The 24,959-nt window shown below is 49.2% G+C and overlaps 1 protein-coding gene across 10 annotated transcripts in view; it reads right to left on the minus strand.

Annotated features, from left to right (window-relative positions):
* LCOR (ligand dependent nuclear receptor corepressor) overlaps positions 1-24,959 on the minus strand; it is a 735,064-nt gene that overhangs the window by 372,304 nt on the left and 337,801 nt on the right. For all 10 annotated transcript variants that reach the window (XM_069611589.1, XM_069611590.1, XM_069611594.1 and 7 more), the window contains one exon: positions 3,195-3,285. In XM_069611589.1, the coding sequence (XP_069467690.1) occupies positions 3,195-3,285 (91 nt within the window). The remainder of the gene's footprint in view (positions 1-3,194; positions 3,286-24,959) is intronic.

A 24,959-nucleotide genomic window follows, 5' to 3' on the forward strand; every position in this document is an offset into this window, starting at 1 on the left:
GTGTCTAAAAGTAGTCTTTAATTGGATGAATGCCAACCACTTGGAAAAAATCGACCCAGGAAAGACAGAAATAATGGTTCTATCCAAAAATCAAGACAACGCCTATATTCCATGGCCAACAGAAATGGAAACCGCACCAATAGCATCTAAGGTAGTATAAAATCTGGGGGTCCTGATGGACAACACCCTAACCTTACAATAAATGCAATAATCAAGAAATGCTTCTTCCTCCACACGGCAAGCAGAATCTCACCTTTCCTCTCCTTCACCCACAAAACTCACAATCGTCGCCCTAATCATGTCAAGAATCGACTATGCAAACAGCCTCTATCTCAGGATACTAGAAAACCACCTGAAGAAAATACAACGGATCCAAAGTGCAGCAGCCAGACTACCCCTCAAACTATCCAGAAGAGACCTCATCACTCCAGTCCTAAAAACACTGCACTGGCTTCCAAACATCGCATCATCTTCAAAACAATGTGCATAACACACAGGGCAATCAGCGAACAAGGAGCTGAATTCCGGCAAAAGACATTAATCTACAAGCCAACTAGACTTCTCAGATCAAGCAACGAAATCCGTCAGGAAGAAAAAACATATCTTAAGAAAAAACTTGGGGGCCCCTCCTTCTCCCACTTAGCTGCAAAAACCTGGAAGAACATACCAAAAGAAATAAGAAACACCAAAGACAACCTACAATTCAAAAAATTACTAAAAACCTGGCTCAACAACACAGATGCAAACTGAAAAACCAAAACCACCAAACGGGAAACATAATGAAAAGGATGACAAAGCTAGGACAATGGCATCTAGAACCGAATAAAGACACTCTTACAACAAGAGAGACACCATTGTCCAATAAGACAAGCGACACCCATAAGGAGAGAATCCAGCGTCCCTAACCAAATCCCAGTGAACAACCTTCACCCACTCGCTAAATGGTACTATAGATCATACCTGTATAAAGTTGGCTGAACGCTAGCACTTTGCCAATATCTACAGCTTAGTTATTATGACGAGGCATAGGCCAAAGAGTTCTGAATGAAGGCAGACGCTGCCCCGGGACATAAATGCAAGCGTTTTAGCATTGCGACATTCCAAAGTGGGTAGGAGCGGTAACATGAATGAGCAACCGAATAAGATGATGAATGTTGAGAAGCCCCAACACATGGAGGGAATAAACCCGGGCTTACTGATGCCGCCATCCTACTAGATTGGGAATGCTTTCTGGGCTAGACTGCAAGGAACGCACAAATGCCTGCCCGCCCCGCTTACAAACAGGGGCCACGTAGGCAGCCGGCTGCCCAACGTGGCCATGGTTATGCATATGGACGGACGCCATATGGGAAAGGGACCGTGAGTGTCGTACAGCCCCTGAGCAAGAAGTAGAAACAGACGCCCACACACCACACCCGATTAGAAATACGGAAATTTAGCTCCTCACTTCAAGACAGCAATGCCAATTAACCAACCCACTGACAACTTCACATTCTCCATACACCTCGAATTCTAACCAAACACAACCACAAACCTACAACACAACAATCCGCACAAACTTCACTACACTAACAACAAATCAAAGCACAGACCCGCACAACAGCACACAACGTCTTCCAACAGTATAACACCCCAAGCCCATCCAACCGAATCCCGGGCTGAGGCCGCCAACAGCACATCACTGCTCTCTTGCACTTCTCCAGCTCATCCCCACTAACACAACCCTCCCTGTTTTTTCCAGAGCCGCCAGAGCGCCAGGGGACCACTCCGGTGGTGATAATGTTAAATGATATTTGTACTGCGCACTACCATATCATGGGCAACCTAGGACGAAAAATAGACAGGCTTACCTGTAACTGGGGAAAATGATGAACTCAGCAACTTTAATGGCTACAGGCCACTTGACTAAAACAGTAAGGTCAGGCACCATAGATGGTGAGGATTATTTATCGGACTAATGGCTAATGGTCTGTGAATTTTGCAATTTGCTCTCAAGCTGCATTTTACTTAACTGTTACTTCAGACTCCCATGCCTTATACCACATGCCGGTTTCACCCATTGGTATGTTCAACGGTAGTATTTTATACACAAAACAAGTTAACTTAGTTGCGCAAATCTACGGTAATGGCAGGGAATAATCATGCCAATGATTTCCCACTGCCATTCCACAGACCCATCTGCACCGACCATCTCAGACTCATGTATTTCACTCCAAAGATCCTTCCTTTATTTTAGGCCATGCAACACAGTTCCTAAAAACTGTCAAAGCATGGGAAAAAGCCTACTAATATTCAACCAGATAGTGGACCAATTGTTACAAGCAACTTGCCGAGTTCCTACTATGCATTTTTCCCCATACTAAGGGCCCACCTGGGAAGACGCAAGCAGTGTATATTGAGCTCAGTTTTGCAGGCCTTTTCTGCCAATAGGTGCATTGTGCTCAGAGGAACACCTACCCACAACAGGTGCCTTTCTATTAAAGTTCTTATGCCAAGGTAGGCTGGTGCCCTAAGAAGAGTTATATGGATTTTCTAAGAGGGAGAATGTCTTCCCCGAATTCTACTACAGCGATTTGACGTGTACTGGGATTGATAAGGTATTGACTGAAAGCCACTGGTTCACAGCCTCCAACCTACATGGGTCTGCTTGAGAACTGTTGGGCAGCACCACAGGTATGCGATTGCTGGCTGTGGGAAAATATACAAATAGAAGTGGGTCATACCAAGCACGGGTAGGATGAAGACAAATTTTGTTTAACATATCCGTTGTATGTATAAGTGGAGTGCATGGTTGTAGATACTATGTGTATCAAACTATCTCTACTGTAACAATTGAAACATTTTGCAAGGAATGGCTTAGTTCTACTTCAAACAATATACTTACTAAAATACACAGGGGATACATTATATTGGTAACATCAAAGCATTACATTTTCAAATAACAATCTATCCTTACATACATTTTAAGTTACCAATATTTACCTATCAAAATAAATAGAATGTTAAGCATAACAGCAACAGGCATAGTCTGAGGCACAAGTAAAGGGAAAAACAAGTGGGTCTAGGATTTAGATATTTAACTTTGCGAGAACCACATTTTCTGAATGCTCACATTAAACCCAATACTCTGGGCATTATATTAAAATTCAGTCAATATTTTGTTCATTATATTTGGCAAAAAATATCTTCCTTACCCGTTCCCTAAAGGGCTGGCACCACTTGAAGGACCCAATGAGGAGCAGCCAACAGAGAGGGGTTTCTTCGTGGAAAGATCAAGTACTCCGTCTATAAGAATACAAGCAAAGGAGAAAATAACTTACTAAAATTTTCGGACATGAACTCATGACTTGAGATTACTACCATCAACTGAAAAATAAATGTATATTATAGGAAACCAATTGTGATCATCCTTCATTCAATAGCAAAGCTTTACTGTAACAATTGTAAATCTATCACAATGATGCAGATACATTTGGAAGTTAATCTGCCTTTAAACCAAAAGTTAATTGAATGCTTAACGTTGTCCTGCATTGTGAAAAAATACATGTCAAACTTGGGCACCTTTAGAATCATTGAAATGATAGGATAATTATTTCGGGCCTCAATTTGCACAAGCCATTGGCATATTAACTTTGCATTACCTTTTTATCGTTACTCTCACCTAAATCACTGCATGGTCCCACCACCACAATAAGAATGTTTGTAATGACTCCCCAAAAATGCTGTCTTTTATCTAAACAAAGGTGACTGGTCAATAAAATGGTATGGAAAAAAGTGTGGGGGAAATTGTAGAAAGGTTGGCATTTCCCATATCGCAAACATCAAGAGTTTTCCAAGCAGGCTGAAGAAAATTTAGGTGACATACACAAAATATGCAAGCACTTTAATCTACCGGTTGAGAGACATTAGACCAATTCTGTAGGGGCTCATAGTAGATGGCAAGTCTTCCAATGCGTTATGTACACATTAATCTACCAGGTGTCCTGCAAACAGCCACATATTGTACAGAGCAAGGTAATGTTTTCTTTCCCTAACCAGGGGGCACCGCAATGGAGAAGGGCAGCAGATGATTTAATGCAGCACAGTCAGAAATGGTTTATAGTGATAGCCTCGAAAACAAAGGGCAGAATTACAAAAGCATCAAATACATACCCTGAAAAAACAAACCCTGAAAAAACAAACCCTCAACATCCTATATTTTACATATAAAAATGCAATTCCATCGAAACCAGTTCGACAATATACATGGACTGGTTTCAATGGAAAGGACATGCATTACTTACCGTAAAATCATTTCTGATGATTGTATCTGCTTAGGTTCACATGCTGTGCATATGGACTGACATCCAGTGGTAACCGCAGAGTATTGCATCTGGTCTTTCAGGGACCGAAAGGGGACGTCGGCATAGTCGTGTCTGCAACACTATCCCTATCGTGACGTGTGTAGTACCCAAAATCTCTCACGCGCCGAGGTCCCTCCGATTGTATTTTTTCTGCCATGAGGGAGCCCAATGCTATAGTGAGTGAGTACATAAGAGAGAAAGTAGTAAGACGTCCATGTTGCTTCCACCCCGAGCGGGGAGGCAGGGAGGGTGCATGTGAATTTAAGCAGATACAATCATCAGAAATGCTTTTACGGTAAGTAATGCATGTCTTCTGATGCTTGTTAATCTGCTTAGAATCACATGCTGTGCATAGACTAGCAAGCAGTACCCGGAGTTGGAGGTGGGCTGTGAGAAGGAACAGTAGAGCAACAATGTCTTCGTACCTCTTGTCCCACTTGAGAATCAGACCTAGAAGGAGTGTCTAGGCAATAGTGTTTTGTAAAGGTGTGTACAGAACTCCAGGTTGCCACTTTGCAAATGGACTCTAGGGGAACATTTTCAATGAATGCTATGGATGCCCCAGTGCCTCGAGTAGAGTGCGCTGTAGGCTTGAAGGGCAGTTCTCTCTTTGCAAGAGAGAAACAGTGTGATGCATTTGACAATCAACCTTGAGATTGCCGATTTAGAGACAGGATCCCCTTCTCTACCAGCTGCCACTGAAACAAAGAAAAGTTTAGTCTTCCTCAGTGGTTTATTTCTTTCCATGTAAAACATGACTGCCCTGCGCACGTCTAGTGTGTGAAGGCTTCTTTCGGCCATGTTAGTAGGTTTCTGGAAGAACGTGGGTAGTTCGATTGACTGGTTCACATGGAACTTTGAAATAAATTTTGGATGCAAACCTGGGATGCGTGCGCAGAACTACCTTAGCTTTGTGGACGGTAACAAAGGGGTCTAAAATAGACAGAGCCTGTAGTTAGCTAACCCTTGCGATAGAAGTGATAGCCACTAGGAAGGCTGTCTTATAAGTCAGGTCTTGCTTTATGCATAGGCTCAAAGGGAGCTCCCATGAGCCTGGTCAAAACCACAATCAGATCCCCACCCAGGGGCAGGATGAGAGATAGGAGGATAAATCCTCTTAAACCCTTCCATAAAGGCTTTAATTACCGGTATCTTCCACCACAATACTTTTTGCTGTGATGTGGTGTAGGCTGACAACGCAGCCAGATGAACCTTTAAGGAATTGAAGACTAACCCAGTGTCCAACAGATGGGTTAGATACAACATAATATGAGGGTGAGCAATCGAAGGGATTGACGCCCTTGGAATTGCACCAGATGACAAACTGTTTCCATTTGCTGGCATAGCAATAACGTGTATTAGGCTTCCTCGCTTCCGTGAGTATGTCCATGCATCTCTGAGGGAGTTGCAGGTGTCCAAACTATGATCTCAGGAGCCAGGCTGCGAAGTACAGAGTTTGTGGGCATGGGTGGAGGGTCTCTCCTCTCTCCTGAGACATGTTGTACGGGCAGGGCAGTTTGACTGGTGGGGAGAGGGCCATCTCCATCAGGTGAGTGAACCAGGGTTGGTGGGCCCACATGGGGGCCACCAATATCATGGTAACATTCCTGGAGAGTGAGTGCCACCCTGTTTGTTCAGGTAATACATTGCTGTAGTGCTGTCGGTTAGCATCAGCACTGTCTTCCCTTGCAGTTGCCCCTGAAAGGCTTTCAATGCTTTGAACACCGCCAGTAGCTCCAGTAAGTTTGTGTTTGGACGCTACCTGAGGGGACCACGATCCGTGTGCCGTCTGCTGTAGCAGGTGAGGTTCCCCCACCCCCCCACCCCGTGAGAGATGAGTCTGTAATAAGAGTGGCTTCCACTGCAGGGGTGGTGAAGGTCTTCCCCGTCAAGAGGTTTTCTCTTGGCCACCACTGCAGAGAGAACGAGGGCTGGCGAGACAACAGATCTTCCCATTGTCCGCTGGCCTGACACCACTGGCTGTTGAGCCACTCTTGCATGTTACGCATGCGCAGCCGCGCGTGGGGAACCAAGTATATGCATGACGCCATCATCCCCAGCAATCGCATAGCTTTGCGTACCGTCGCCTCCCAACTGGCTACATATTGAGGAACCTGAGAGATCATGTTCTGAACTCTCTCGCTGGAGGGGAAGACAAGGCAGTCTTCCGTCCAAATTAGCGCTCCCAGAAATTGTTTTACTTGGCTGGGGACTAAGCTGTATTTCTTTTCGTTGATTGAAAACCCCAGGCTGAAGAGGAGATCTACTGTTTTTTGGGTGTTCGAAAAACAAGCGTCGAACGAGTCCCCCGTGATGAGCCAGTCGTCGAGGTAAGGGTAAACTGGGACTGATAGTCTGCGCAGGTGTGCTGCTGCCAGAACCTTGGTAAACACCCTTGGCGCTGAGGTGATGCCGAAGGGGAGTACTTTGAACTGGTAGGGTTTGTCCTGAATCATGAACCTGAGGTATTTTCTGTGCGCTGGCAACATTGAAATATGAGAGCATGCATCTTTCATATCCAATGTTGCCATGAAGTCCCCCTGTTTCAGCAATGGGATCACCTCCTGTAGTGTTACCATGCAAAACTTCTGGGGCTTTATGAATTTGTTCGCTGGGCGCAGGTCTAGAACAGGTCGCACAGTGAGATCCTTTTTGGGTACAAGGAAGTACACTGAATAGATACCCTTGTTTACCTGAAGAATCGGGACGGCTTCTATAGCGTCCCTTCCCAGCAGAGCTTCCACCTCTTGGATCAGGATTTGCAGATGGTCCGGTGAAAGGAGTCGTGATAGCCGTGGTCTGAACTGTGGAGGTTTGGCAAATTCCACGCAATAACCGTGGGCGACCGTCTTTAAGACCCACTGGTCTGAAGTTATCTCCTCCCATGCGTTGAGGAAAGATGTTAATCGCCCCCTCCCGACGGGGAGACATGGGAGGGGACCTGGACTTGGTGGTCATTTCTGACCCGAGGCTGAGGCTCCTCTGGGATTGGGGCCTCTGCCTCTGCTGCGTTTCTGACCCCTTGGGGGTAGTAGGTAGGGCTTCCGGAAGATTGATTTGTGTTGAAGTTACCCGTGCCGTAGTTCTGACCGGCACAAGCTTGTCCTCGAAAGGACCGGCGAGAATGATTGCCCCTCTGAGAGGAGGGTTTCTGTGTAATCTGGTGCAAAGACCTAATAGTCTCGTTCTCCTTCTTGGCAATCTCCAACGCTTCATCTACCGCTTTCCCGAAGAGGTTAGTCTCTTCAATGGGTTTGTTAATAAGAGGCCTGGGGCTCAGCCCTGAAGCCCGACGTGCGCAGCCATGCGTGTCTTTTTAGAAGAGTACCTTGTGCAAGAGACCTGCCTGCTGTTTCTGCAGTGTTCAGGGTGTTCTTCACCACATTCTGATTAAACAGTTTTCCCTCTGAAACAATGGCGAGAAGCTTTGTTCTGGCTGGTTCAGAACCTCTTGAAGGCCTTCTTGGAGCAAGTTCCATTGGGCATCAGCATAGCTTGCTAATAGCATAGTGTTAGCAACCCGAATGGTATAAGCAGCTGCTGACGTGACACGTTTGCCTAAGGCATACAATTTCTTGGACTACTTGTCTGGAGGTGACTCTCCCGTGGCAAGGGGATCCCCTGCCCTCTTACGAGTGGTGGTCACTACCAGTGAGTCCGGGATGGCATGCCCTTTAATATACAGAGGGTCGGTGGGAGAGGGCCAAAATTACTTTGCGACCCTCGGGTTCATGGCCCTTGTCTGGGCAGGTGTGACTAAAGCTGGAGCTATTTGCCTCTTAGAGTTAAGGAGGTGAATGGATTGACTTGCCGGAGGTTTTTCTTTAATAATGTCCTCCACAAAATCCTGCTCAGGCAAAGCCTCTTGAGTGGCAATTTTGAAGAATTTTGCTGCTTTTTTCAACATTGAGTTGAAAGCCATTTGGTCATCCACAGGGGAGGCCTGGCGAGACGGGGTGGACGGAGGAGCATCGACGTACAATATATCAGAGTCCTGCTCTTGATGTGAGCAAGGATCCTGCCCTTCCTGCTGGGTTTCCTCCCAGTTGTCCATAGCCTGTTGATCTTCTCCATAATTTGAGAAAAGAGGACTCTTCTTCAGTATAAATGTCCCTATATGTGTCCATCTGGACCACGTCGTCTTGTTGGAAAACCTGAGGCTGCACATCTTGTATTTGAAAGTTAGGGTCTACCCGAAACTTTTTCGGCAGAGGCTGATCAGAAACACTGATAAAGTGCTCCAGCCGATCCATACACCCCTCGAATTTCTCTGTAGTCCATTTAGAGGACCCAAATGGACCTAGGTGAGGAGAAACGACGTTCTCCGCCCTATGGCGTTGAGAGGAGCTTCTCAGGGTGTTTGAGAGGGTCTCTTGGCTATCCTCGTTAGTGTCATCGGAATCGCGGGACAAATCCATCGAAAAATTTTCCGCGGATTAGCCCATAACTTTCGGCGAAACCGGAATAAGGCCCACCGCCGCTGCGATCCTACCGATGCTTTTTCGGATAGTAACCGAATCGTCGTGAGACAAAGCCTCCAATGATGTGTCGGTAGCAGAAACACCGTCCGCGGCACCAGAAGGTCCAGCGGCCGGTTTTCCGGGTAGAGGCCTAGTCTTAGTTTTCGGGCCTATAGAGGCCTTGGAAATAGTCGAAGTTTCTGGTTCCGAAACTTCGGCGCGTCTCGATTGGGGAGTAGTGCCCCTATTAGGTTTCGTTTGCCCAGTCGTCATATGCTGCTGCGAATCTGAACGATCCGAGGGAACCGTCGAAGTTTTCGGCGGGCCGTTAGCGCTTTCACCTTTTTCGAAAGTGTCGAAGATGCGTAGGGGTTGTGTGTTTAGTGCGCCCATTTTGCCGGGTGTGGTCCCTGTAGCAAGACCAGAGTCGAGCCTGGAAGGGTCGGGACGGGCGTGGCGGACCTAGAAGTGTCCACCTCAAGGTCTATAGCATCCGCATTGACGTACCCTTGTCACTTTCGGCTGGTGTCGCCGTAGGGGAGGGAGGCTCAATGCGCGACATGCTGCACACGGCGATCCTTAAGGGTTTTAGGCTTAAAAAGTTTACACGCCGAACACCGCTTTTCATCGTGCTCTAGGGGGAAACAGGCGTTACATGTCCTGTGCTTGTCCTTCCAAGGATATCTGACCCTACACACAGGGAATAATCTAAAGGGAGTCCTTTCCATAGCAAAAGGGAAGGATGACCAGACCGAAAGGGAAAACAGTGGAAAGGAGGAAAGACATAACAATATGGCCACCCCGAACCCACTCTCCCTACTGGCAATCCAGTCGCCGGATCTTAGGTGCCGAAACCCACAGCCGTAGACGATTCCCCCGTAGTCTTCGTGGAAGATGTTCATATTGGGCGAAGTGACTTAACGGGGAATAAACCAACAATTCAGTAAAGATAAACAATGTCTCTAGTAAGAGCTCTGCTAAGGGCGACCAGTATCTGGGCGGAAAAAAACAAATCTGAGGGACCTCGGCGCGAGGGATTTTGGGTACTACACACGTCACGATAGGGAGTGCTACACACACACGCCTATGTCGACGTCCCCTTTCGGTCCCCGAAAGACAAGATGCAATACTCCGCGGTTACCACTGGATGTCAGACCATATGCACAGCATGTGATTCTAAGCAGATTAACAAGCCTCAGAAGCACTTTTACATGTAAAAAGCAGCATTTTCATGCATTTTTGTGTTACTTAAAAACATTTCATGGCGCTGTCCAGTGCTGAAATTTCGGCACTAGCCAGTCCCTTGCAACGTTTAAATTTTTTTTCTATTTCTATTTTTTTTCCATCCACGCCGACACCCCCCTAACCCTGGCCCCAACGCTAACCCTAATGTAACCCTTTAACTAACCCAAGCGCCAACCCCAACACTAGCCCCTAATACTTGTCGATGAAACCATCGAATTTCTTTCAACGAAATGGCCATTCTATGGAATGGTATTTCGATGGAAATAATTCTATGGTTTGTGATTCCATTGAATGACCGGATACTTCAGAAATATATCAAACTGCAAGATATATTTAGGAGCAGAATTAATTTATAGTAGTAACCTAAAGATGAATTGTGCTCATATAGTACTTCATGCCGCATTCCTCCAACTTCTAAGCACTATAAGTAACAAGTTACTTACCTGTAACTGTTCTCCAGCATGGGCCTGGCATGGATTCACATGCTCAAGAATATTCCCCGTCGGGCCAGGAATCCTCGGTTTAAAAAAAAAAAAAAAAAAAAAAAGAAAAAAAAACAAGTTTCACTTTCACACTGTCTTTCTCCTATAAACAAATCACTGAGCTCTGGGTCATACCGCCCCCAGCCAATGACTGCCCTCTCCCTAAGCCCCTCCTCCTGCAGTCATCTTCAGATTTGGTAGCACGTAAAATGGCAGTATGACCAAGAAGAGCAGCAGAGGGGGCAGGAAGGAGGGTTTGAATTTGAATCCATCTCAGACCCATGCCGGAGAACAGTTACAGGTAATTAACTTGTTCCTTCCCAAGCATGCAGTCTTGATAAGGAGAATTCTAATTGCTGTGCTAATTCCCTTCTACCTTAGAGACCTCCAGCTCTTTCGCTGGACTTTAGGACTTTTAATTTTTATACTGAATGCGGGAGACCTTTTTCTCACTCCCTAAAGTATTTTTCTCTGATTTGGACTTGGAGTCTGACAAACTCCATAGGCATCTCTTTGTATTTTGAAACATAGCACCTTCAGTGTAGTGTCACAGAAGTACTTTGGATTTCTCTTAAGGTTTAAATATCTTCTCTTGGATAAACTACTGTTTCCAAGAGTAGTAAAGTGAAATTTACTTGACTTACCAGTTTCTCTTTGTAGACCCAGCACACACCATTTTATGTGGAGTGCTCTACTTTCTCATGTAACATTTTTATGTTACCCTCACTACAATTAATGGCTGGTGGCAGTGGTTTAATGTTCCTACCATTGTGTGCATTTACCACAGGCTGAATCCTCAGCTGCAGTATTGCACCCATGGGTGCCCATTTTGTCAAAAAGGCCCCAATCATATTTTTTCACAATTTCTTGTTTGTGAGGGCCTTCTTGCGTTTTACTCTGCTCGCCAAACCAGATTTGGTCCCTTTGTTCGTTTTGTCTTTGGCGGGATTCATGGGTGAAGACCGCGTCTGGCTCCAGCGTGTCTGGCAGGGCAGGAAGCGAGAGAGGTTCCCGAAACTCCCAGTGCTTAGTCTCCTTTGTTACAGGGATGTACCCAAAGGTCATTGTCTGCCTGCCTTGTGAGGCCCTTACACCTTGCTGTGTGAGTGACAGGTAGGCTGCGAATGCATGGGAGAAACCTGCATAAAAGGCGAGGTCTTTTGCAAGGAAGGCAGAGTCGACCACTGGATGAAGGAACTGAAGAAGAAACTGGTAGAGAAGCTTGCTGCACCTTACTGGACCTTTGGTTTGCCAGGTGAAGCCCTGCTGAAGCTACAATTTTTGTAGTGGCGAGGGAAGCCCAGAACGGACTACTTCTTCCCTTGGGTTGGTGGAACCAACTGACCCCAAGACGAACTTAACTGGAACCCCTCTCCCTGCTGGCTGTCCTTCACTGCTGCTGGAACCGAGTGCCAGGTGACAGGAACACCAGGAACGAGTGCATCGTCTTTAGCCGGACAGAGCTCCAGGAAGACCCTGAGGACCCTCCCGAAGCAGGGTGACCCAAGCCTGAGCCACCTCAACTGAGTGCTGGACCACAGAAGTAAGGGGAGCCTACAAGGTGTCCAAGAACCGCAGTGATGCTATTTGCCGGTAGCTGAAACCGAGTGCCGCTGATCTGGCGTAAGCCCATTGCTGCCGCCGACCTTCAAACCATAGTGCAGGAGTCCCCAGACGTCCTCCCTCTTGTCCCCATGACTGAGGCACAGGAACACAGGATCTGCAGGACTACAATAGGAACAGTAGCCAGCTGGACCCTTTTCTTCAGATTTAAGATACTGTCTCCAACTAGGGGTACTTACCTCCTGTGTGTAGCTTGCTTGCTCTCACTGGAGACTTGCATTTGCTGCCCTTTGCAGAGTTGCTTGCATCTTTGCTTTTCACAAGCCTCCCAGCTTGTGCCCCAACAGTGATTTTTTTCTACAAACTCTCTATACAACATTGTGCAAGACTTTTGTGCCATCTTCAAGAAGTGCCTCAGCTCCCCCAGACTTTTCAATTGACATTGGCTGTCCTGGCTCCTTGCAGACTCTTAGCCTCCGACTGGGTTTATCTGTACCTCCAAAAAAGTCATACATAAGTTACTTGGACAACTGGGAAAGGGTTAACCTATAGTTTAGAGGAAGATTGAAAAGTACTTACCTATCCAGATAAGTTGTCAACCTTTCTTTCCTTTCCTAACCCTTTCCTTTTGCCACAATTTCAGTATTGCATTTACGTGTTAAAGTGACATATCAATGTCCACAGTGTCCAAGCAAATGAAGTCACCTCAGGGTGTAGGAAGTGTGTGTGTGTGACATCCCAAATGGGTATCTACTTAACTGAAGGAGTGTGTTTTTGAAGTGTATTTTATTGATGCATATTGCCCTTTCTAAAGGAGGCTTATTTTAAAACTGACTTAAGGTGTATTAAAATATTTATTAATTTTGAGTTTAAGTGTTATATGAATACTTGTCATTGTGAATCTCCATGTTGCACCTCTACAGCTCACATTGACCACTCTTGAGAAGTCTGGCTGCTCAGTCACTCTCCCAACTTGTGTAGTACAGACATATACCAAAGGTTGGGTTCCCTATTGCCAAGAGGACAAGGCTGGTGTAGTCTCCCAAAAGGTTACTACATACAATCTTGCCTAACAAGGACCCTAAAGCTCCCCAACAACACTGCCCATAAGGAGCTATGTACTGCAGTAGTAAAAACAGAGATGCCTTTAAGACTCATAATACAGGTAGAATACAAAGGATAGAGCACCAAAAGACAGAGCCCTCAAGAATGAATGAGTGGAAAGAGGCTCCACTCATTCAGGATTGAAAGAAAAGGTCCAGAAGTCCAGCAAAAAGTGCTGGTGTCTCAGTAGGAGAGGAGAGGAAGCATGAAAATTATATATCTCGCTAATATCTTGCAACCATGGATCATCTGTGCCTTCCTCCGCTGAACTGGTGAGTTTGCTTTGTGTCCTGCATTGTTGCACTTCGGAAGTGTCCCAGGACCCATGCTACAACGGACTGTTAGGCAAGAATAAATGGTTCCATGTCATTTCATCGCAGGATGTTTTTTCGCAGGGTTTTTTACCGCGATTTTTTGTAAAGAAAAAAACCCATCGAATTTTTTAAAATAATTTTTGGAGGGGGGGTTACCTCCCAACCCCCATTTTCTAAAAAATGCGATGGGTTTTTTTCGAAGAAAAAAAAAAAGATTGCGGTAAAAATCCTCGCAAAAAATCATCCTGCGATAAAAGGACGTCACACCGAATAAATGTAGTAATCTTGTGGGAGACTACTCCACCCTTGTCCTCTTGGTATTAGGTAAGCCTCTTTTGGTATAGGCCTGTACTACTCAAGTTGATAGTGAGACTGAGCAGCCAGGCTCATCTCAAGATGGGTAAATGTGAGCTGTAGCAATGAAATCCACAAATACAAGTAGCCAAGTAACACTTGCAACTCAAGATTTTAGTTAAATAATTATTTAACAGTGATATTAAAATAAGCATTCTTTAAAAAAGGGAAATTGTTTAACAACCAAATAAACTTTAAAATACTTTTTCAAAATCAACACAATGCTAGTAGATACTCTTTAGAAATGCTTTTTACACACTTGATTCCCTTCCTACACCCTGAGGTGACTTCACTAACTAGAACAGTAATAGCATTGATATTTCCCTAGTACACTTTATAGATTGAGGTTTGTAGAAAGGAAAGGTTAAGGAAAGGAAAAAGGTTAAACAGGTTCTCAGAGCATGTGAGCACTTAAAAAGTCTAGACAAAAACCTTTCCCAGCAATAATAGTGTAAACCAAGTAATCACCTCTGAGAGACAGTCAATATCAAAGTCAAACGGACTAGAAGAGTCTGCAGGGAGCCAGGACAACCAAAGTCAATTAGAGCACAGTCTATGGAGCGGAGGCACTTCTTAGATAACAGTGTTAGTTTGTTGAAAAAAAAAATCACTGTAGGGTCACAAGGTGTTACACTTGTGAAGGGTAGAGCTGAAATCAACTCTAGCGAAGTAGCCACTTTAAGTGTCAACTGAGAGGAGCAAAGCTAAAGACACTGAAGTAAATAACCCAAGTCGGAACAGTACCTTAAGAGTGGTCCAGCTAGCTTCTGTCTGTTTGCAGTGAAGCAGATCCATGGCTCCTGGGCCTCAGTTGTGGAGACAAGACGGGGGACGTCTGGAGGACTCCTGTGGTAGCAATTTGCAGGTCGGCGGCAGCTATGGGCTCTTTTCGGATCAGAGGCACCTTGCGGTTTCAGAGCTCGGTAAACGGCACCACTGAAGATCTTGGATACCGGTTGGGCTTCCTTCACTCCTTGAGTCCTACACTTTTGTGAGGGGAATCCAGCTCTGGTAGTCCTGCTTGTGGAGGGTCCTGGGGAGACTCCTGGAGCTTCTGGCCGTATGGCAGACATTGCACTCTACTACAGATTTCTCTACCCCTGGAACTCGGTTCCTGAAGCAGCAAAGTACAACCATCATTCGGGGGAAGGTGGTACAGTGGAGTTTGTCTTGAGGTTAGTTAGTCCCACTAACCCAAGGAAAGGTGTCCCTTCAGGAGTTTCTCTTGTCGATTAGAAAAAGGAGTTTCGGCACAGCAGCAGGGCATCACCGGGTAATTCAACGGTCCAGGATGATGCAGCAAGCTTTGTTCATGGTTTCTTCGTCGGATTCCTCTTTCCAGTGGTCGAAACAGTACTCAGCCCCCAAACCCCTCACCTTTTAAGCAGGTTTCTCCCATTCATGCACACCCTAGCTGTCACTCAGACAGAAAGGACAGCCAGCCCGCCAATCAGGAATGGGTGCATTCAGGAATTACTTAAGACAAAGGACGGGAGTTTGGGGAACCTCCCTCACTTCCTGCCCTTCCAGACACACTGGAGCCAGAGGCGGGTTTCAGTACTGAAGCCTGCCGAAGGAAAAATGAACTAGGGCTCAAACCTGGCTTGGCGCACAGAGTAAAACCCAAGAAAGACCTCACAAACAGAAAATGGTGAAAAAAGAATACCAGGGCCATTTTGACAAAATTTTCACCCATGTGTGCATACTGCAGCTGAGGATTCAGCCTGCAGACGAAAAGCACAATGGTAGAAAAATTAAACCACTACCACCAGCCATTTAAAGTAGGGAGGGTAACAAAAATTGTTACATGAGTAGGTAGGAAAATGGGCTAAGTAACCCCCCCAGCACTCCACATATGATGGTGTATGCTGGACCTACAAAGAGAAAAAGTAAGTAAGGAACAAGTTACTTACCTGTAACTGTTGTTCTCCAGCATGGGTCTGGCATGGATTCACATGCTCATGAATATTCCCCGTCGTCAGGCTGGGAATCCTCGGTAAAGAAAAAACCAGTATCAGTTTCGTTTCTGATCTGTCTTTCGTAGTAATAACCAATCACTGGTCTCTGCGTCATACTGACCACAGCCAATGACTGCCCTCTACCTAAGCACCGCCTCTGGCAGCCATCTTCAGATTTGGAAGCACGTGAAGTGGCAGTATGACCAAGTGAAGAGCCGCAGAGGGGTAGGCGGGAGGGTTCGCATGTGAATCCATGCCAGACCCATGCTGGAGAACAACAGTTACAGGTAAGTAACTTGTTCCTTCTCCAGCATGGGGTCTGGCATGGATTCACATGCTCATGAATAAAGAATACATAGCAGTACACACATGCACAACCACGGGAGGTGGCAAAGGCTCAACATTAAGCATCACATCAACTCAACATTAAGCATCTTACCTCCTCACCAGGCTCACCTCAGGCGAACAGGTTGCGCAGCACTGCTTGGCCGACCCTGGACTCCTCCCTGGAATCCCGGTCGACGCAGTAGAATTTCGTGAAGGTGTGCGTCGACCTCCACGTAGCAGCCCTGCATATGTCCAGCAGGGGCACACCAGATAGGAACGCCGTGGTAGCTGCGATCGCTCTGGTGGAATGGGCTCTCGGACGGCCAGGCAGCGGTCGGTTTGCCAACCGGTGACAGTACATGATACAGCCGGAGAGCCATCTGGAAATGGAAGCCTTCGAGAGAGCCTTCCCCTGATTGACAGGTCCAAAGTTCACAAAGAGTTGTGACGTCTTCCGAAAACACTTTGTGCGGTCCACGTAGAACTTCAGCGCTCTAGCCACATCCAGCGAGTGCAAAGTCCTCTCAGCCGGCGACGAAGGCGACGGGAAGAACACAGGCAACACCAAGGGTTCGTTGAGATGGAAGTCCGACGGCACCTTGGGCATGAAGGAGGGGTGCGTCCTGAGCACTACCCTCGTGTCGTGGAAAGTCAAGTACGGGGCCTTGCAGGAAAGGGCCTGGATCTCTCCCACTCGTCGTGCGGAGGTGATGGCCACAAGAAAAGCTGTTTTCCACGATAGAAACTTCAACGGGGCCGAGTGCAGAGGCTCGAACGGAGGTCCCATGAGCTTGGTCAGCACCACGTTGAGCTCCCACGCCGGGGCCGGAGCCTTCACCGGCGGGAACGATCTGAACAGTCCCTTCATGAACTCCTTCACCAGACGATGAGACCACAAGGACGTCCGCCCCGTGGTTCTGGTGTATCGGGAGATCGCAGCAAGATGAATCTTGATGGACGCGTGTGCCAGACCAGCTTTGGCCAGCGTCAGCAGGTACGGCAGTACTTGGGGAGCCGTAATCCGTAGAGGGTTAATCTTCTGTGCGTGGCACCAGACAGAGAACCTCTTCCATTTGTGTCCGTAGCATTTAAGAGTCGAGGACGCCCTGGCCTTTGCAAGAACCTCTCTGCAATCGGCCGGTATGTCGTATCCTCCAAACTCTAGCGCTGCAGGAGCCAGGCCTGCAAGTTCAGCGACTTCGGGTCGTGGTGGAGGATGGCGCCTCCTTCCCTGGAGAGTAGATCCGCGTCCGCCGGCAGCTTGATCGGCGGGGACGCTGACAAGTCCAGAAGGTCCGGGAACCATATCTGCCTCGGCCACGCAGGTGCGACGAGGATCATCCTGCACCGTGACCTCTTGAGCTGGTTGACGAGCCGGATTAGCAGAGGCAAGGGAGGGAACGCGTAGAGGAACAGGCCCTCCCAGGGGAACGAGAAAGCATCGCCCATGCTCCTCGTCTGGGGAAACCTGCTGGCGAACCTCCGGCACTTGGTGTTCGTCGCCGTCGCGAACAGGTCGATCTGGGGCGTGCCCCACCGTCGGAAGAGGCGATCCACCAGATCCTGCCGTAGTTCCCACTCGTGGCACGAGCGCAGCTCCCTGCTGAGTGAGTCGGCGATGGTGTTTTTTATCCCTGCCAGATGAAACGGCACCAGAAAAATCCCTTGGGCGACGGCCCAATGCCACAGGTCCTGCGCCTCCTTGGACAGCGCTGGGGACCTGGTTCCGCCCTGTTTCCTGATGTAAAACATGGTGGTGGTGTTGTCGGTGAAGATCCTCACCACCTTGCCCTTGAGGGACGGAAGGAAGGACCTGAGGGCCCAAAACACTGCACGGAGCTCCAGGACGTTGATATGCAGGGACTTCTCCGTCGGGAGCCAGAGTCCTCTTGCGTGCAGATTTTCGGTGTGCGCTCCCCACCCTTCCAGGGAGGCATCCGTGGTCACAGTCTCCTGGTGGGCTGGGGTCTGGAAGTCCATGCCCGCCGTCAGATGCGCGCGGGTGCCCCACCACCGTATCGCTCGTCGGAAACTCTCGTCGAGCTTGATCCTTTCCTCGAAGCTGCCCGTCGTCTGGATCCAGCGCGCATCCAGGAATTCTTGCAACGGGCGCATCCGGAGCCTGCACATGGGAATGAGGTAGATGCCGGAAGACATCATCCCGAGGAGGGACTTGATGGACCTCACCTTGGCCGCGTCGGCCACCAACATCCGTTGCACCTTGCCCAAGATGGTCCTGGTCCTCTCCTCCGACGGGGAGGCCAGAAGGGACACTGTCGAGCCTCGCTCCCAGAAACAGTGCGACTTGCGCGGGCACCAGGTGGGATTTGGCGTAGTTGACGGAGAATCCCAGGTCCGTGAGGAGTTGGACGGTCCTTGCCGTGTGGACCACGGCGAGCTCCCTCGTCTTGGCGCGGATGAGCCAGTCGTCCAGGTAGGGGTAGACGTGAATCCCCTCGCGGCGCAGCTGCGCCGCCACCGGTGCGAGGCACTTGGTGAATACCCTGGGTGCCGACCGTAGTCCGAAGGGAAGGGCTTTGAACTGGTAATGACGCCCTTGGACCACGAATCTGAGGAATTTTCGGTGCCCCTTTAGGATGGGAATGTGGAAGTAGGCATCCTCCAAATCCAACGACGATAGGAAGTCTCCTTCCTCCAGCTGACCCAGGACGTGCTGGAGGGTGACCATCCGGAACTTCTGCGCCTTGATGAACTTGTTCAGACGTCGCAGGTCTAGGATGGGGCGCCATCCTCCCGTCTTCTTCTTCACGAGGAAGTATCGCGAGTAGACTCCGGAGCCCCGAAGCCTCTTTGGGACGAGTTCGATGGCGCCCTTTCTGAGCATCGCCTTTACCTCCAGGAGAAGTTGAGGGACGTGAAGTTCTTTCCTGGCCACGGGGGGGGACGCGCGGGCACCTTCTTTGAAACTCGAGCGCGTGGCCCCGGGCCAGGGCGTCCAGCACCCAACGGTCGGTGGAGATGGACTCCCACACGCTGACGAAGCCTGCCAGCCGGCCTCCCACCGGGGTGCTTCGGTGGGGGCCCGACCCCACGGCCGGTTCAATCCTGCTTGGACGCGGCCTTGCCGCCTTGACCTCCTTGGCGACGACGGCGGGGTCCGCTAGACTTGCCTCGTCCTCTGTAGGCCTCTTGCGACGACGAGCGGGCCGCTTGGCGGTAGGAAGCGAAACCGCCGCCGGAACCTTTGGAGGCGCCCTTGCCTCCGCCGCTCCGAAAGGGCGTTCGTCGTTGCTGCAGGACTCCAAGGGCCCTGGCCGTCTCAGTATCCGCCTTGATGGCCTCAAGGGAATCGTCCACTGTCTTCCCTAACAGGTTGGTCCCGTCGAAGGGCATGTCCAGGACTCTGGTCTGGACGTCCTGCCGAAAGTCCGTAGCTTTGAGCCATCCACGACGTCGAAGGCAAACGCCGTTGCCAAGCTGGCGGAACCCAGTGTCGGCGATGTCCGTCGCCACGGTGATGGCGTGGTCCGAGGCCACCTCACCTTCCTGCAGGATCTCCAGGGCCTCCGCCCTCTTGTCGTCCGGCAGAAAATCCAGCAGGGGAGCTATCTTGTACCAGAGCTCCCTGTCGTAGCGGGCCACGATAGCCAAGGCGTTGGCCGCTTTAATCGTCGTCGCTGCCGACGAGATGACTCTACGTCCCATAGCATCCAATTTCTTTCCCTCGCCGTCCGGCGGGGAAGTCGATGTGGAGGCCGCCCCCCCCCCCCGCTTTCTTCCTGGCTGCCGCGGAGACGACGGAGTCCGGGGTAGGCTGCGCCCGGAGGCATAGGGGGGCCGTGTCCGGGACCCGGTACTTTTTCTCGTACCGGTCTCTTCTAGCTGGCGTCGTGGAAGGGTTCTTGAGGAGGGAAAGGCCCTCATCCCAAATGTCGTCCAACAGAGGCACTGCGAGGACCGTCTTCCTCTTGGCCTCGCGCCGCTGATAAAGGAAGCCTTCCTTTTTCTTCTCCTCAGGGCAGAGTTGGAAAAGCTCGGAAGCCCTGGAGATCATGGAGTGGAAAGATCCGATCTCGTCGGGCGGAGAAGCCCTGGTGGGAGGCGACGACGGAAAATCCTCGTCGTATGCCTCGTCGTCCATACCCGTCGCTGCCGTGTCAGTCCCCGTATCATCCCCTCGGGTGGACGGGGAGGAGGGCTGGACGGGGCGCGACGGTTGAAAAGGAGGTGGTGGATGGAACCTTCTTTTCTTGGTAGGGGGAACACCAGAAGGTCCCGGTTCTGGATCCCCCGACGGGAGAGGTTCCTCCGTCGGTAACGGTAGCCTCGTCCTTATCTCGGAGCATAAGGACTGTATGGTCAACAAAATGGCCGCCGAGTTGTCTTGCGGCGCTGGCAGAGGGGAATCCGACGGGCGAGCAGGGGCCCCGTCGGTATCCTCGACGATGTCGTCGTCGTCACCTGCGTCGGGGTCCATTCCGACGGGCTGGCCTTCTTCCACGCCTAGGCCGTGGCTTAAGACCTCGATCAGCTCCTCTTCTGAGGTTGAGGCCGAATCTACGACGACGCCCTGCCCCCCCTTCTTCCCCACGGAGGGTTTCACGGGGGTCCTATCGATGGGCACAAAGGAAGACTCCCTCCGCGGAGGCAGGGAGATTCTGGGCCCTGAGGTCGTCACCACTGGTGTAGCCACCACAGGCTGAGCCAGGGCCGCCGCGACCGTTTCGATAGAGGGCTTGGTCGGATGGATCAAGGCCTTCACCACCTTAGGTGCGCTCACCGCCTTATCCTTGAGGGAGGGGGCACTGCCACGCTCCTCCTCTGCCTTAGAGCTCGACCGGGGCCTCTCCAGCAGCTTCGCCGGGTGCTCGGCCTTCCTCTTACCTGACCCAGAGCGTTGGCTCGTGGTTGATGGTGCCGGGGAGGGTGCGCCCTGCCTGGCGCCCGTAGAGCCCGACCGTTCGGCGCTCCCGGTGCCAGCGGACTCGCGGTGCTTGGCCTTATGTTGGGCCCCCGTCGCCGGGGCGCCCTCAAAGGTCTTAGAAGACCGCTCGGATTTCTTCTTCTTCTCGCCAGACGGGCTCTTACCCTCCAGCCAGTTGGCGAGACGTTGATGGCGGTCCTTCATGGTCCGTTCCGACATGTTGCCGCAAAACGCACAGTCCTTTTCCACGTGCGTCTTGTCCTCATGAAGGCAGTAAAGGCAGAAAGAGTGTTCATCCTCCTTGAAGACGTTCTGCAGCTGGCATCCAGGGCAGACCCTGAACAGCTTTCCGGGCGTCGAGCTTCCCTTCTCCTGGGCCATCTCCGAGACCGGGCCTGAGAAGCTTCTGGAGTCCTCCGAAGCGTAGCTCGACGAAATCTTCACCCTTGAGGGGCACAGATGAATCCGACACGGGTCCCCGTTGATCGGATGTAGGATCGGTGGAGCTTGAGGCTCTTTTGACCGAAAGAATCGAAGTTTTTTGTGAAAAAGCGCGAAAAATAGCACTAACGCTCGAGAGCAATAGCACGAGGATCCCAACACATGAACGTGCGGTAAAAATCTGAAGATGGCTGCCAGAGGCGGTGCTTAGGTAGAGGGCAGTCATTGGCTGTGGTCAGTATGACGCAGAGACCAGTGATTGGTTATTACTACGAAAGACAGATCAGAAACGAAACTGATACTGGTTTTTTCTTTACCGAGGATTCCCAGCCTGACGACGGGGAATATTCATGAGCATGTGAATCCATGCCAGACCCCATGCTGGAGAAAGTCAATTTCACTTTACTATTCTTGGGAACCACCTTAGAGACCACCAGCAACTTTGCTGGATTTTGAGGACTTGATTTTTTTTTAACCTGGAGAGAGTAGGACCCTTTTTCCCCCCACTCTCTCGTGTGATTTTATACACCGTTTCTTTTGGTTGTAGAGTCTGACAAACGCCATAGGCATCTTTTACATTGTGTCACAGAGTACCTTCAGTGCAGTGGCACAGGGAAGTCTTTCAGATTTCCCAAAGGTTTAAATACTTTCTCTTGGATAAACTACTGTTTCCAAGAGCAATAAAGTGAAATTGACTTTACTTACCATTGTAACCATTGAGACCCAGCACACCCCCATCTTACAATAGAGTGCTGGAGGGGTTATCTAGTATCACCTTTGTCTGGTTTCTCATGTAACATTTTATGCTACCCTTTTCGCACTGAATGGCTGGTGGCAGTGGTTTTGTTTGAACTACCATGGTGTGCCTTTACCACAGGCTGCGTTCGCAGCTACAGTAAAGCACCCACGGGAGCCATCTTTGTTAAAATGGCCCCCAGTGGTCTTTTTTCACCATTTCTTTGTGGAAAGGTCCTTCTTAAGATTTGCTCTGTGCGCCAAACCAGTTTTGGTCTCATTGTTCATTTCGCCTTTGGCGGGATTCACAAGTGAAACCCGCCTCTGGCTCCAGTGTGTCTGGGGTAGGCAGGAACTAAGGGAGGTGCCCGAAACTCCCTGTGCTTAGTCTCAGAGGAGACCCAAATGCACTCTGTGGTGATTGGCCGACTGTCTGGCAAGGATAGCCACCCTGCTGGGTGATCGACAGCTAGGCTGGAATGTATGGGAGAACTGAATAAAAGGCTAGTCTTTCAGCTTGGAAGGCAGAGTTGACCACTGGACGAAGGAACCGAAGAAGAACTTGTAGAGGATGCCTGCTGCAACTCCTGGACCTTTGGTTTGCCCGGTGAAGCCCTGCTGCAGTGCCGAAATGCCAAGTTCGCATCAACAGAGAAGCCCCTGAAAGGACTTCTCCCCTTGAGTTGTGGGTCCAATCAACTCCAAAGTAAGCCACCTGGACATCCATCTCAGAGCTGGTTGAATTTCCACAGAGTTGCTTCTGGAAACCGTACAGCCATGGAGAGGAACACCAGATTGTGTGTGTTGCTTTTAAGCTGTCTAGAGCTTTTGGAAGATCCTCCGGACTCCCAAGAAGCAGGACTGACCGAGGCTGAGCCCCCTCAGAGTGCAGGATCCCAGAAGCAAGGAAAGTCCATCTCGACAGCCAGGAAACGCTGTTAGGCAAGGTTTGTATGCAGTACCCTTTGGGACCACTACACAACTAGGGCTACAGGTGTAAGCAAAACCAACCTTTGGTATAATTCTGTACCACACAGTTTTTGGTAGCAAGCTGAGCTGCCAGGCTTTTCTCAAGAGGGAATGTGAGCTTGTAAAGATATTACACAGAGGTCTACAATCACAGGTATTTAGATAGACACTTATTCAAGGTTTCTTGGTAAAACACTTCTTAATTTATTAGTCATTTAGAAAACATTCACTAAAAGGAGGCAATCAATATCACACAAATATATACAATACTTCACAGTAACCGGTTCTGAAACATTTACACTTTACTTTGAAGGAGCAAAATTGCATTCAGAGCAGTTGAAGTAGGAGCAAAAAGGCATAAGTTAATAAAACGAGTATCAGAGTTAGTTGTAAACAGTGCAAATAGTTTGAGTCCACCAGAGGAGTTGATTCAATGCAACAGGTAGGCCAAAGTCAATGGACTAGTGTCTTGTATAGGAAGAAACGGTTCTGGTATTTAAACGGAAAAGTTTGCCACGGTTCTCGGAAGTAGTTCACGGTAGAAAGGTTCATATGTTGGGTCACAAGCGGACTAGGCGTGCAAGTTGCCAAAGTTCTACACACTTTCGCAGTAAGAGGTAATTTCTCTCGGTCAGGTTTTCACAGTACCTTAAATTGAAGAAAAAGATGCATCTGAAGACTTCTGTTCCTGGCAGTTCCTGCCGATCTCGCTGTTCCTGAGCCTCAGTCGTGGGGACAAGAGGGAGGACGTCGGGGGACTCCTGCACTGCACGGGGACTGGTCACAAAACTGGCAAATCTTCAATTCCGGTAGAAGTCTTAAAGCGCACAAGCTGGTGTCCTTCTCCCTGGTTATTCCGTTTCCTGCAGCACTCTGAGAAAAATACAACCATCTCTGAGAATCGTGTCCAAGTGGCTTACAAGTTGATTGGTCCTACCAACTCAGAAGATGTCGTCCTTGAAGGGCTTCTCTGTCAAGGTGAACGGGCCTGCAGCAGGGTTCCACCAGGCAAACCAACGGTCCAGTAGTTGCAGCAGCCGTCCTCTTACAGCTCGTCTTTGGTTCTTTCATTCCCGTGGTCGACTCTGCCTTTCAGTCCAAGAGACTCGCTTTTTAAACAGTTCTCTCATTCATTCCAGCCTAGCTGCCACTCACCCAGCAAGGTGGCTGTCCTTGCCGGACAGTCAGCCAGCCAAACACGCCAGAGTGCATTTGGGTCTTCAAGGAGACTAAGCACAGGGAGTTTCGGGCACCTCCCTCACTTCCTGCCCACCCCAGACACACTGGCACCAGAGGCGGTCTTCAGTCCTGAAGCCTGCTAAAGGCGTAGAAACAAAGGGACCAAACCTAGTTTGGCGTGCAGAGACAAACTCCAGAAGAACCTTTCCAAAAAGAAATGGCCAAAAAAGAATACCGGGACCGGTTTAAACAAAGGCGGCTGAAACGCCATCTTGAAAAACATGGCTCCCATGATATTTAGCTATTGGTGTTCGCGGTCAGGAAAAATCATGGTAGTTCGTACTGTCACCAGACATTTTGATTGGAAAGGGTAGCATTTGACTGCTATATGAGTTTCTAGACATAGGGGATACTAGGTAACCCCTCCAGCACTATTGTAAAATAGTGTGTGCTGGGGTTAGGAATTTAAAAAGTACTAGTAAAGTTAAACTTCACATTCTCTGGGAAACAGAAGTTTATCCCAGAAAAGGTATTTAAACCTTGGGACAGCCTAAAAAGCTTCCCTGCGTCACTGCACTGAGGGTGCCTACGGAGTTGTCT

Source organism: Ambystoma mexicanum, chromosome 8 (genome assembly GCF_040938575.1).
Source record: "Ambystoma mexicanum isolate Mex_15411 chromosome 8, UKY_AmexF1_1, whole genome shotgun sequence".
Lineage (NCBI taxonomy): Eukaryota > Metazoa > Chordata > Amphibia > Caudata > Ambystomatidae > Ambystoma > Ambystoma mexicanum.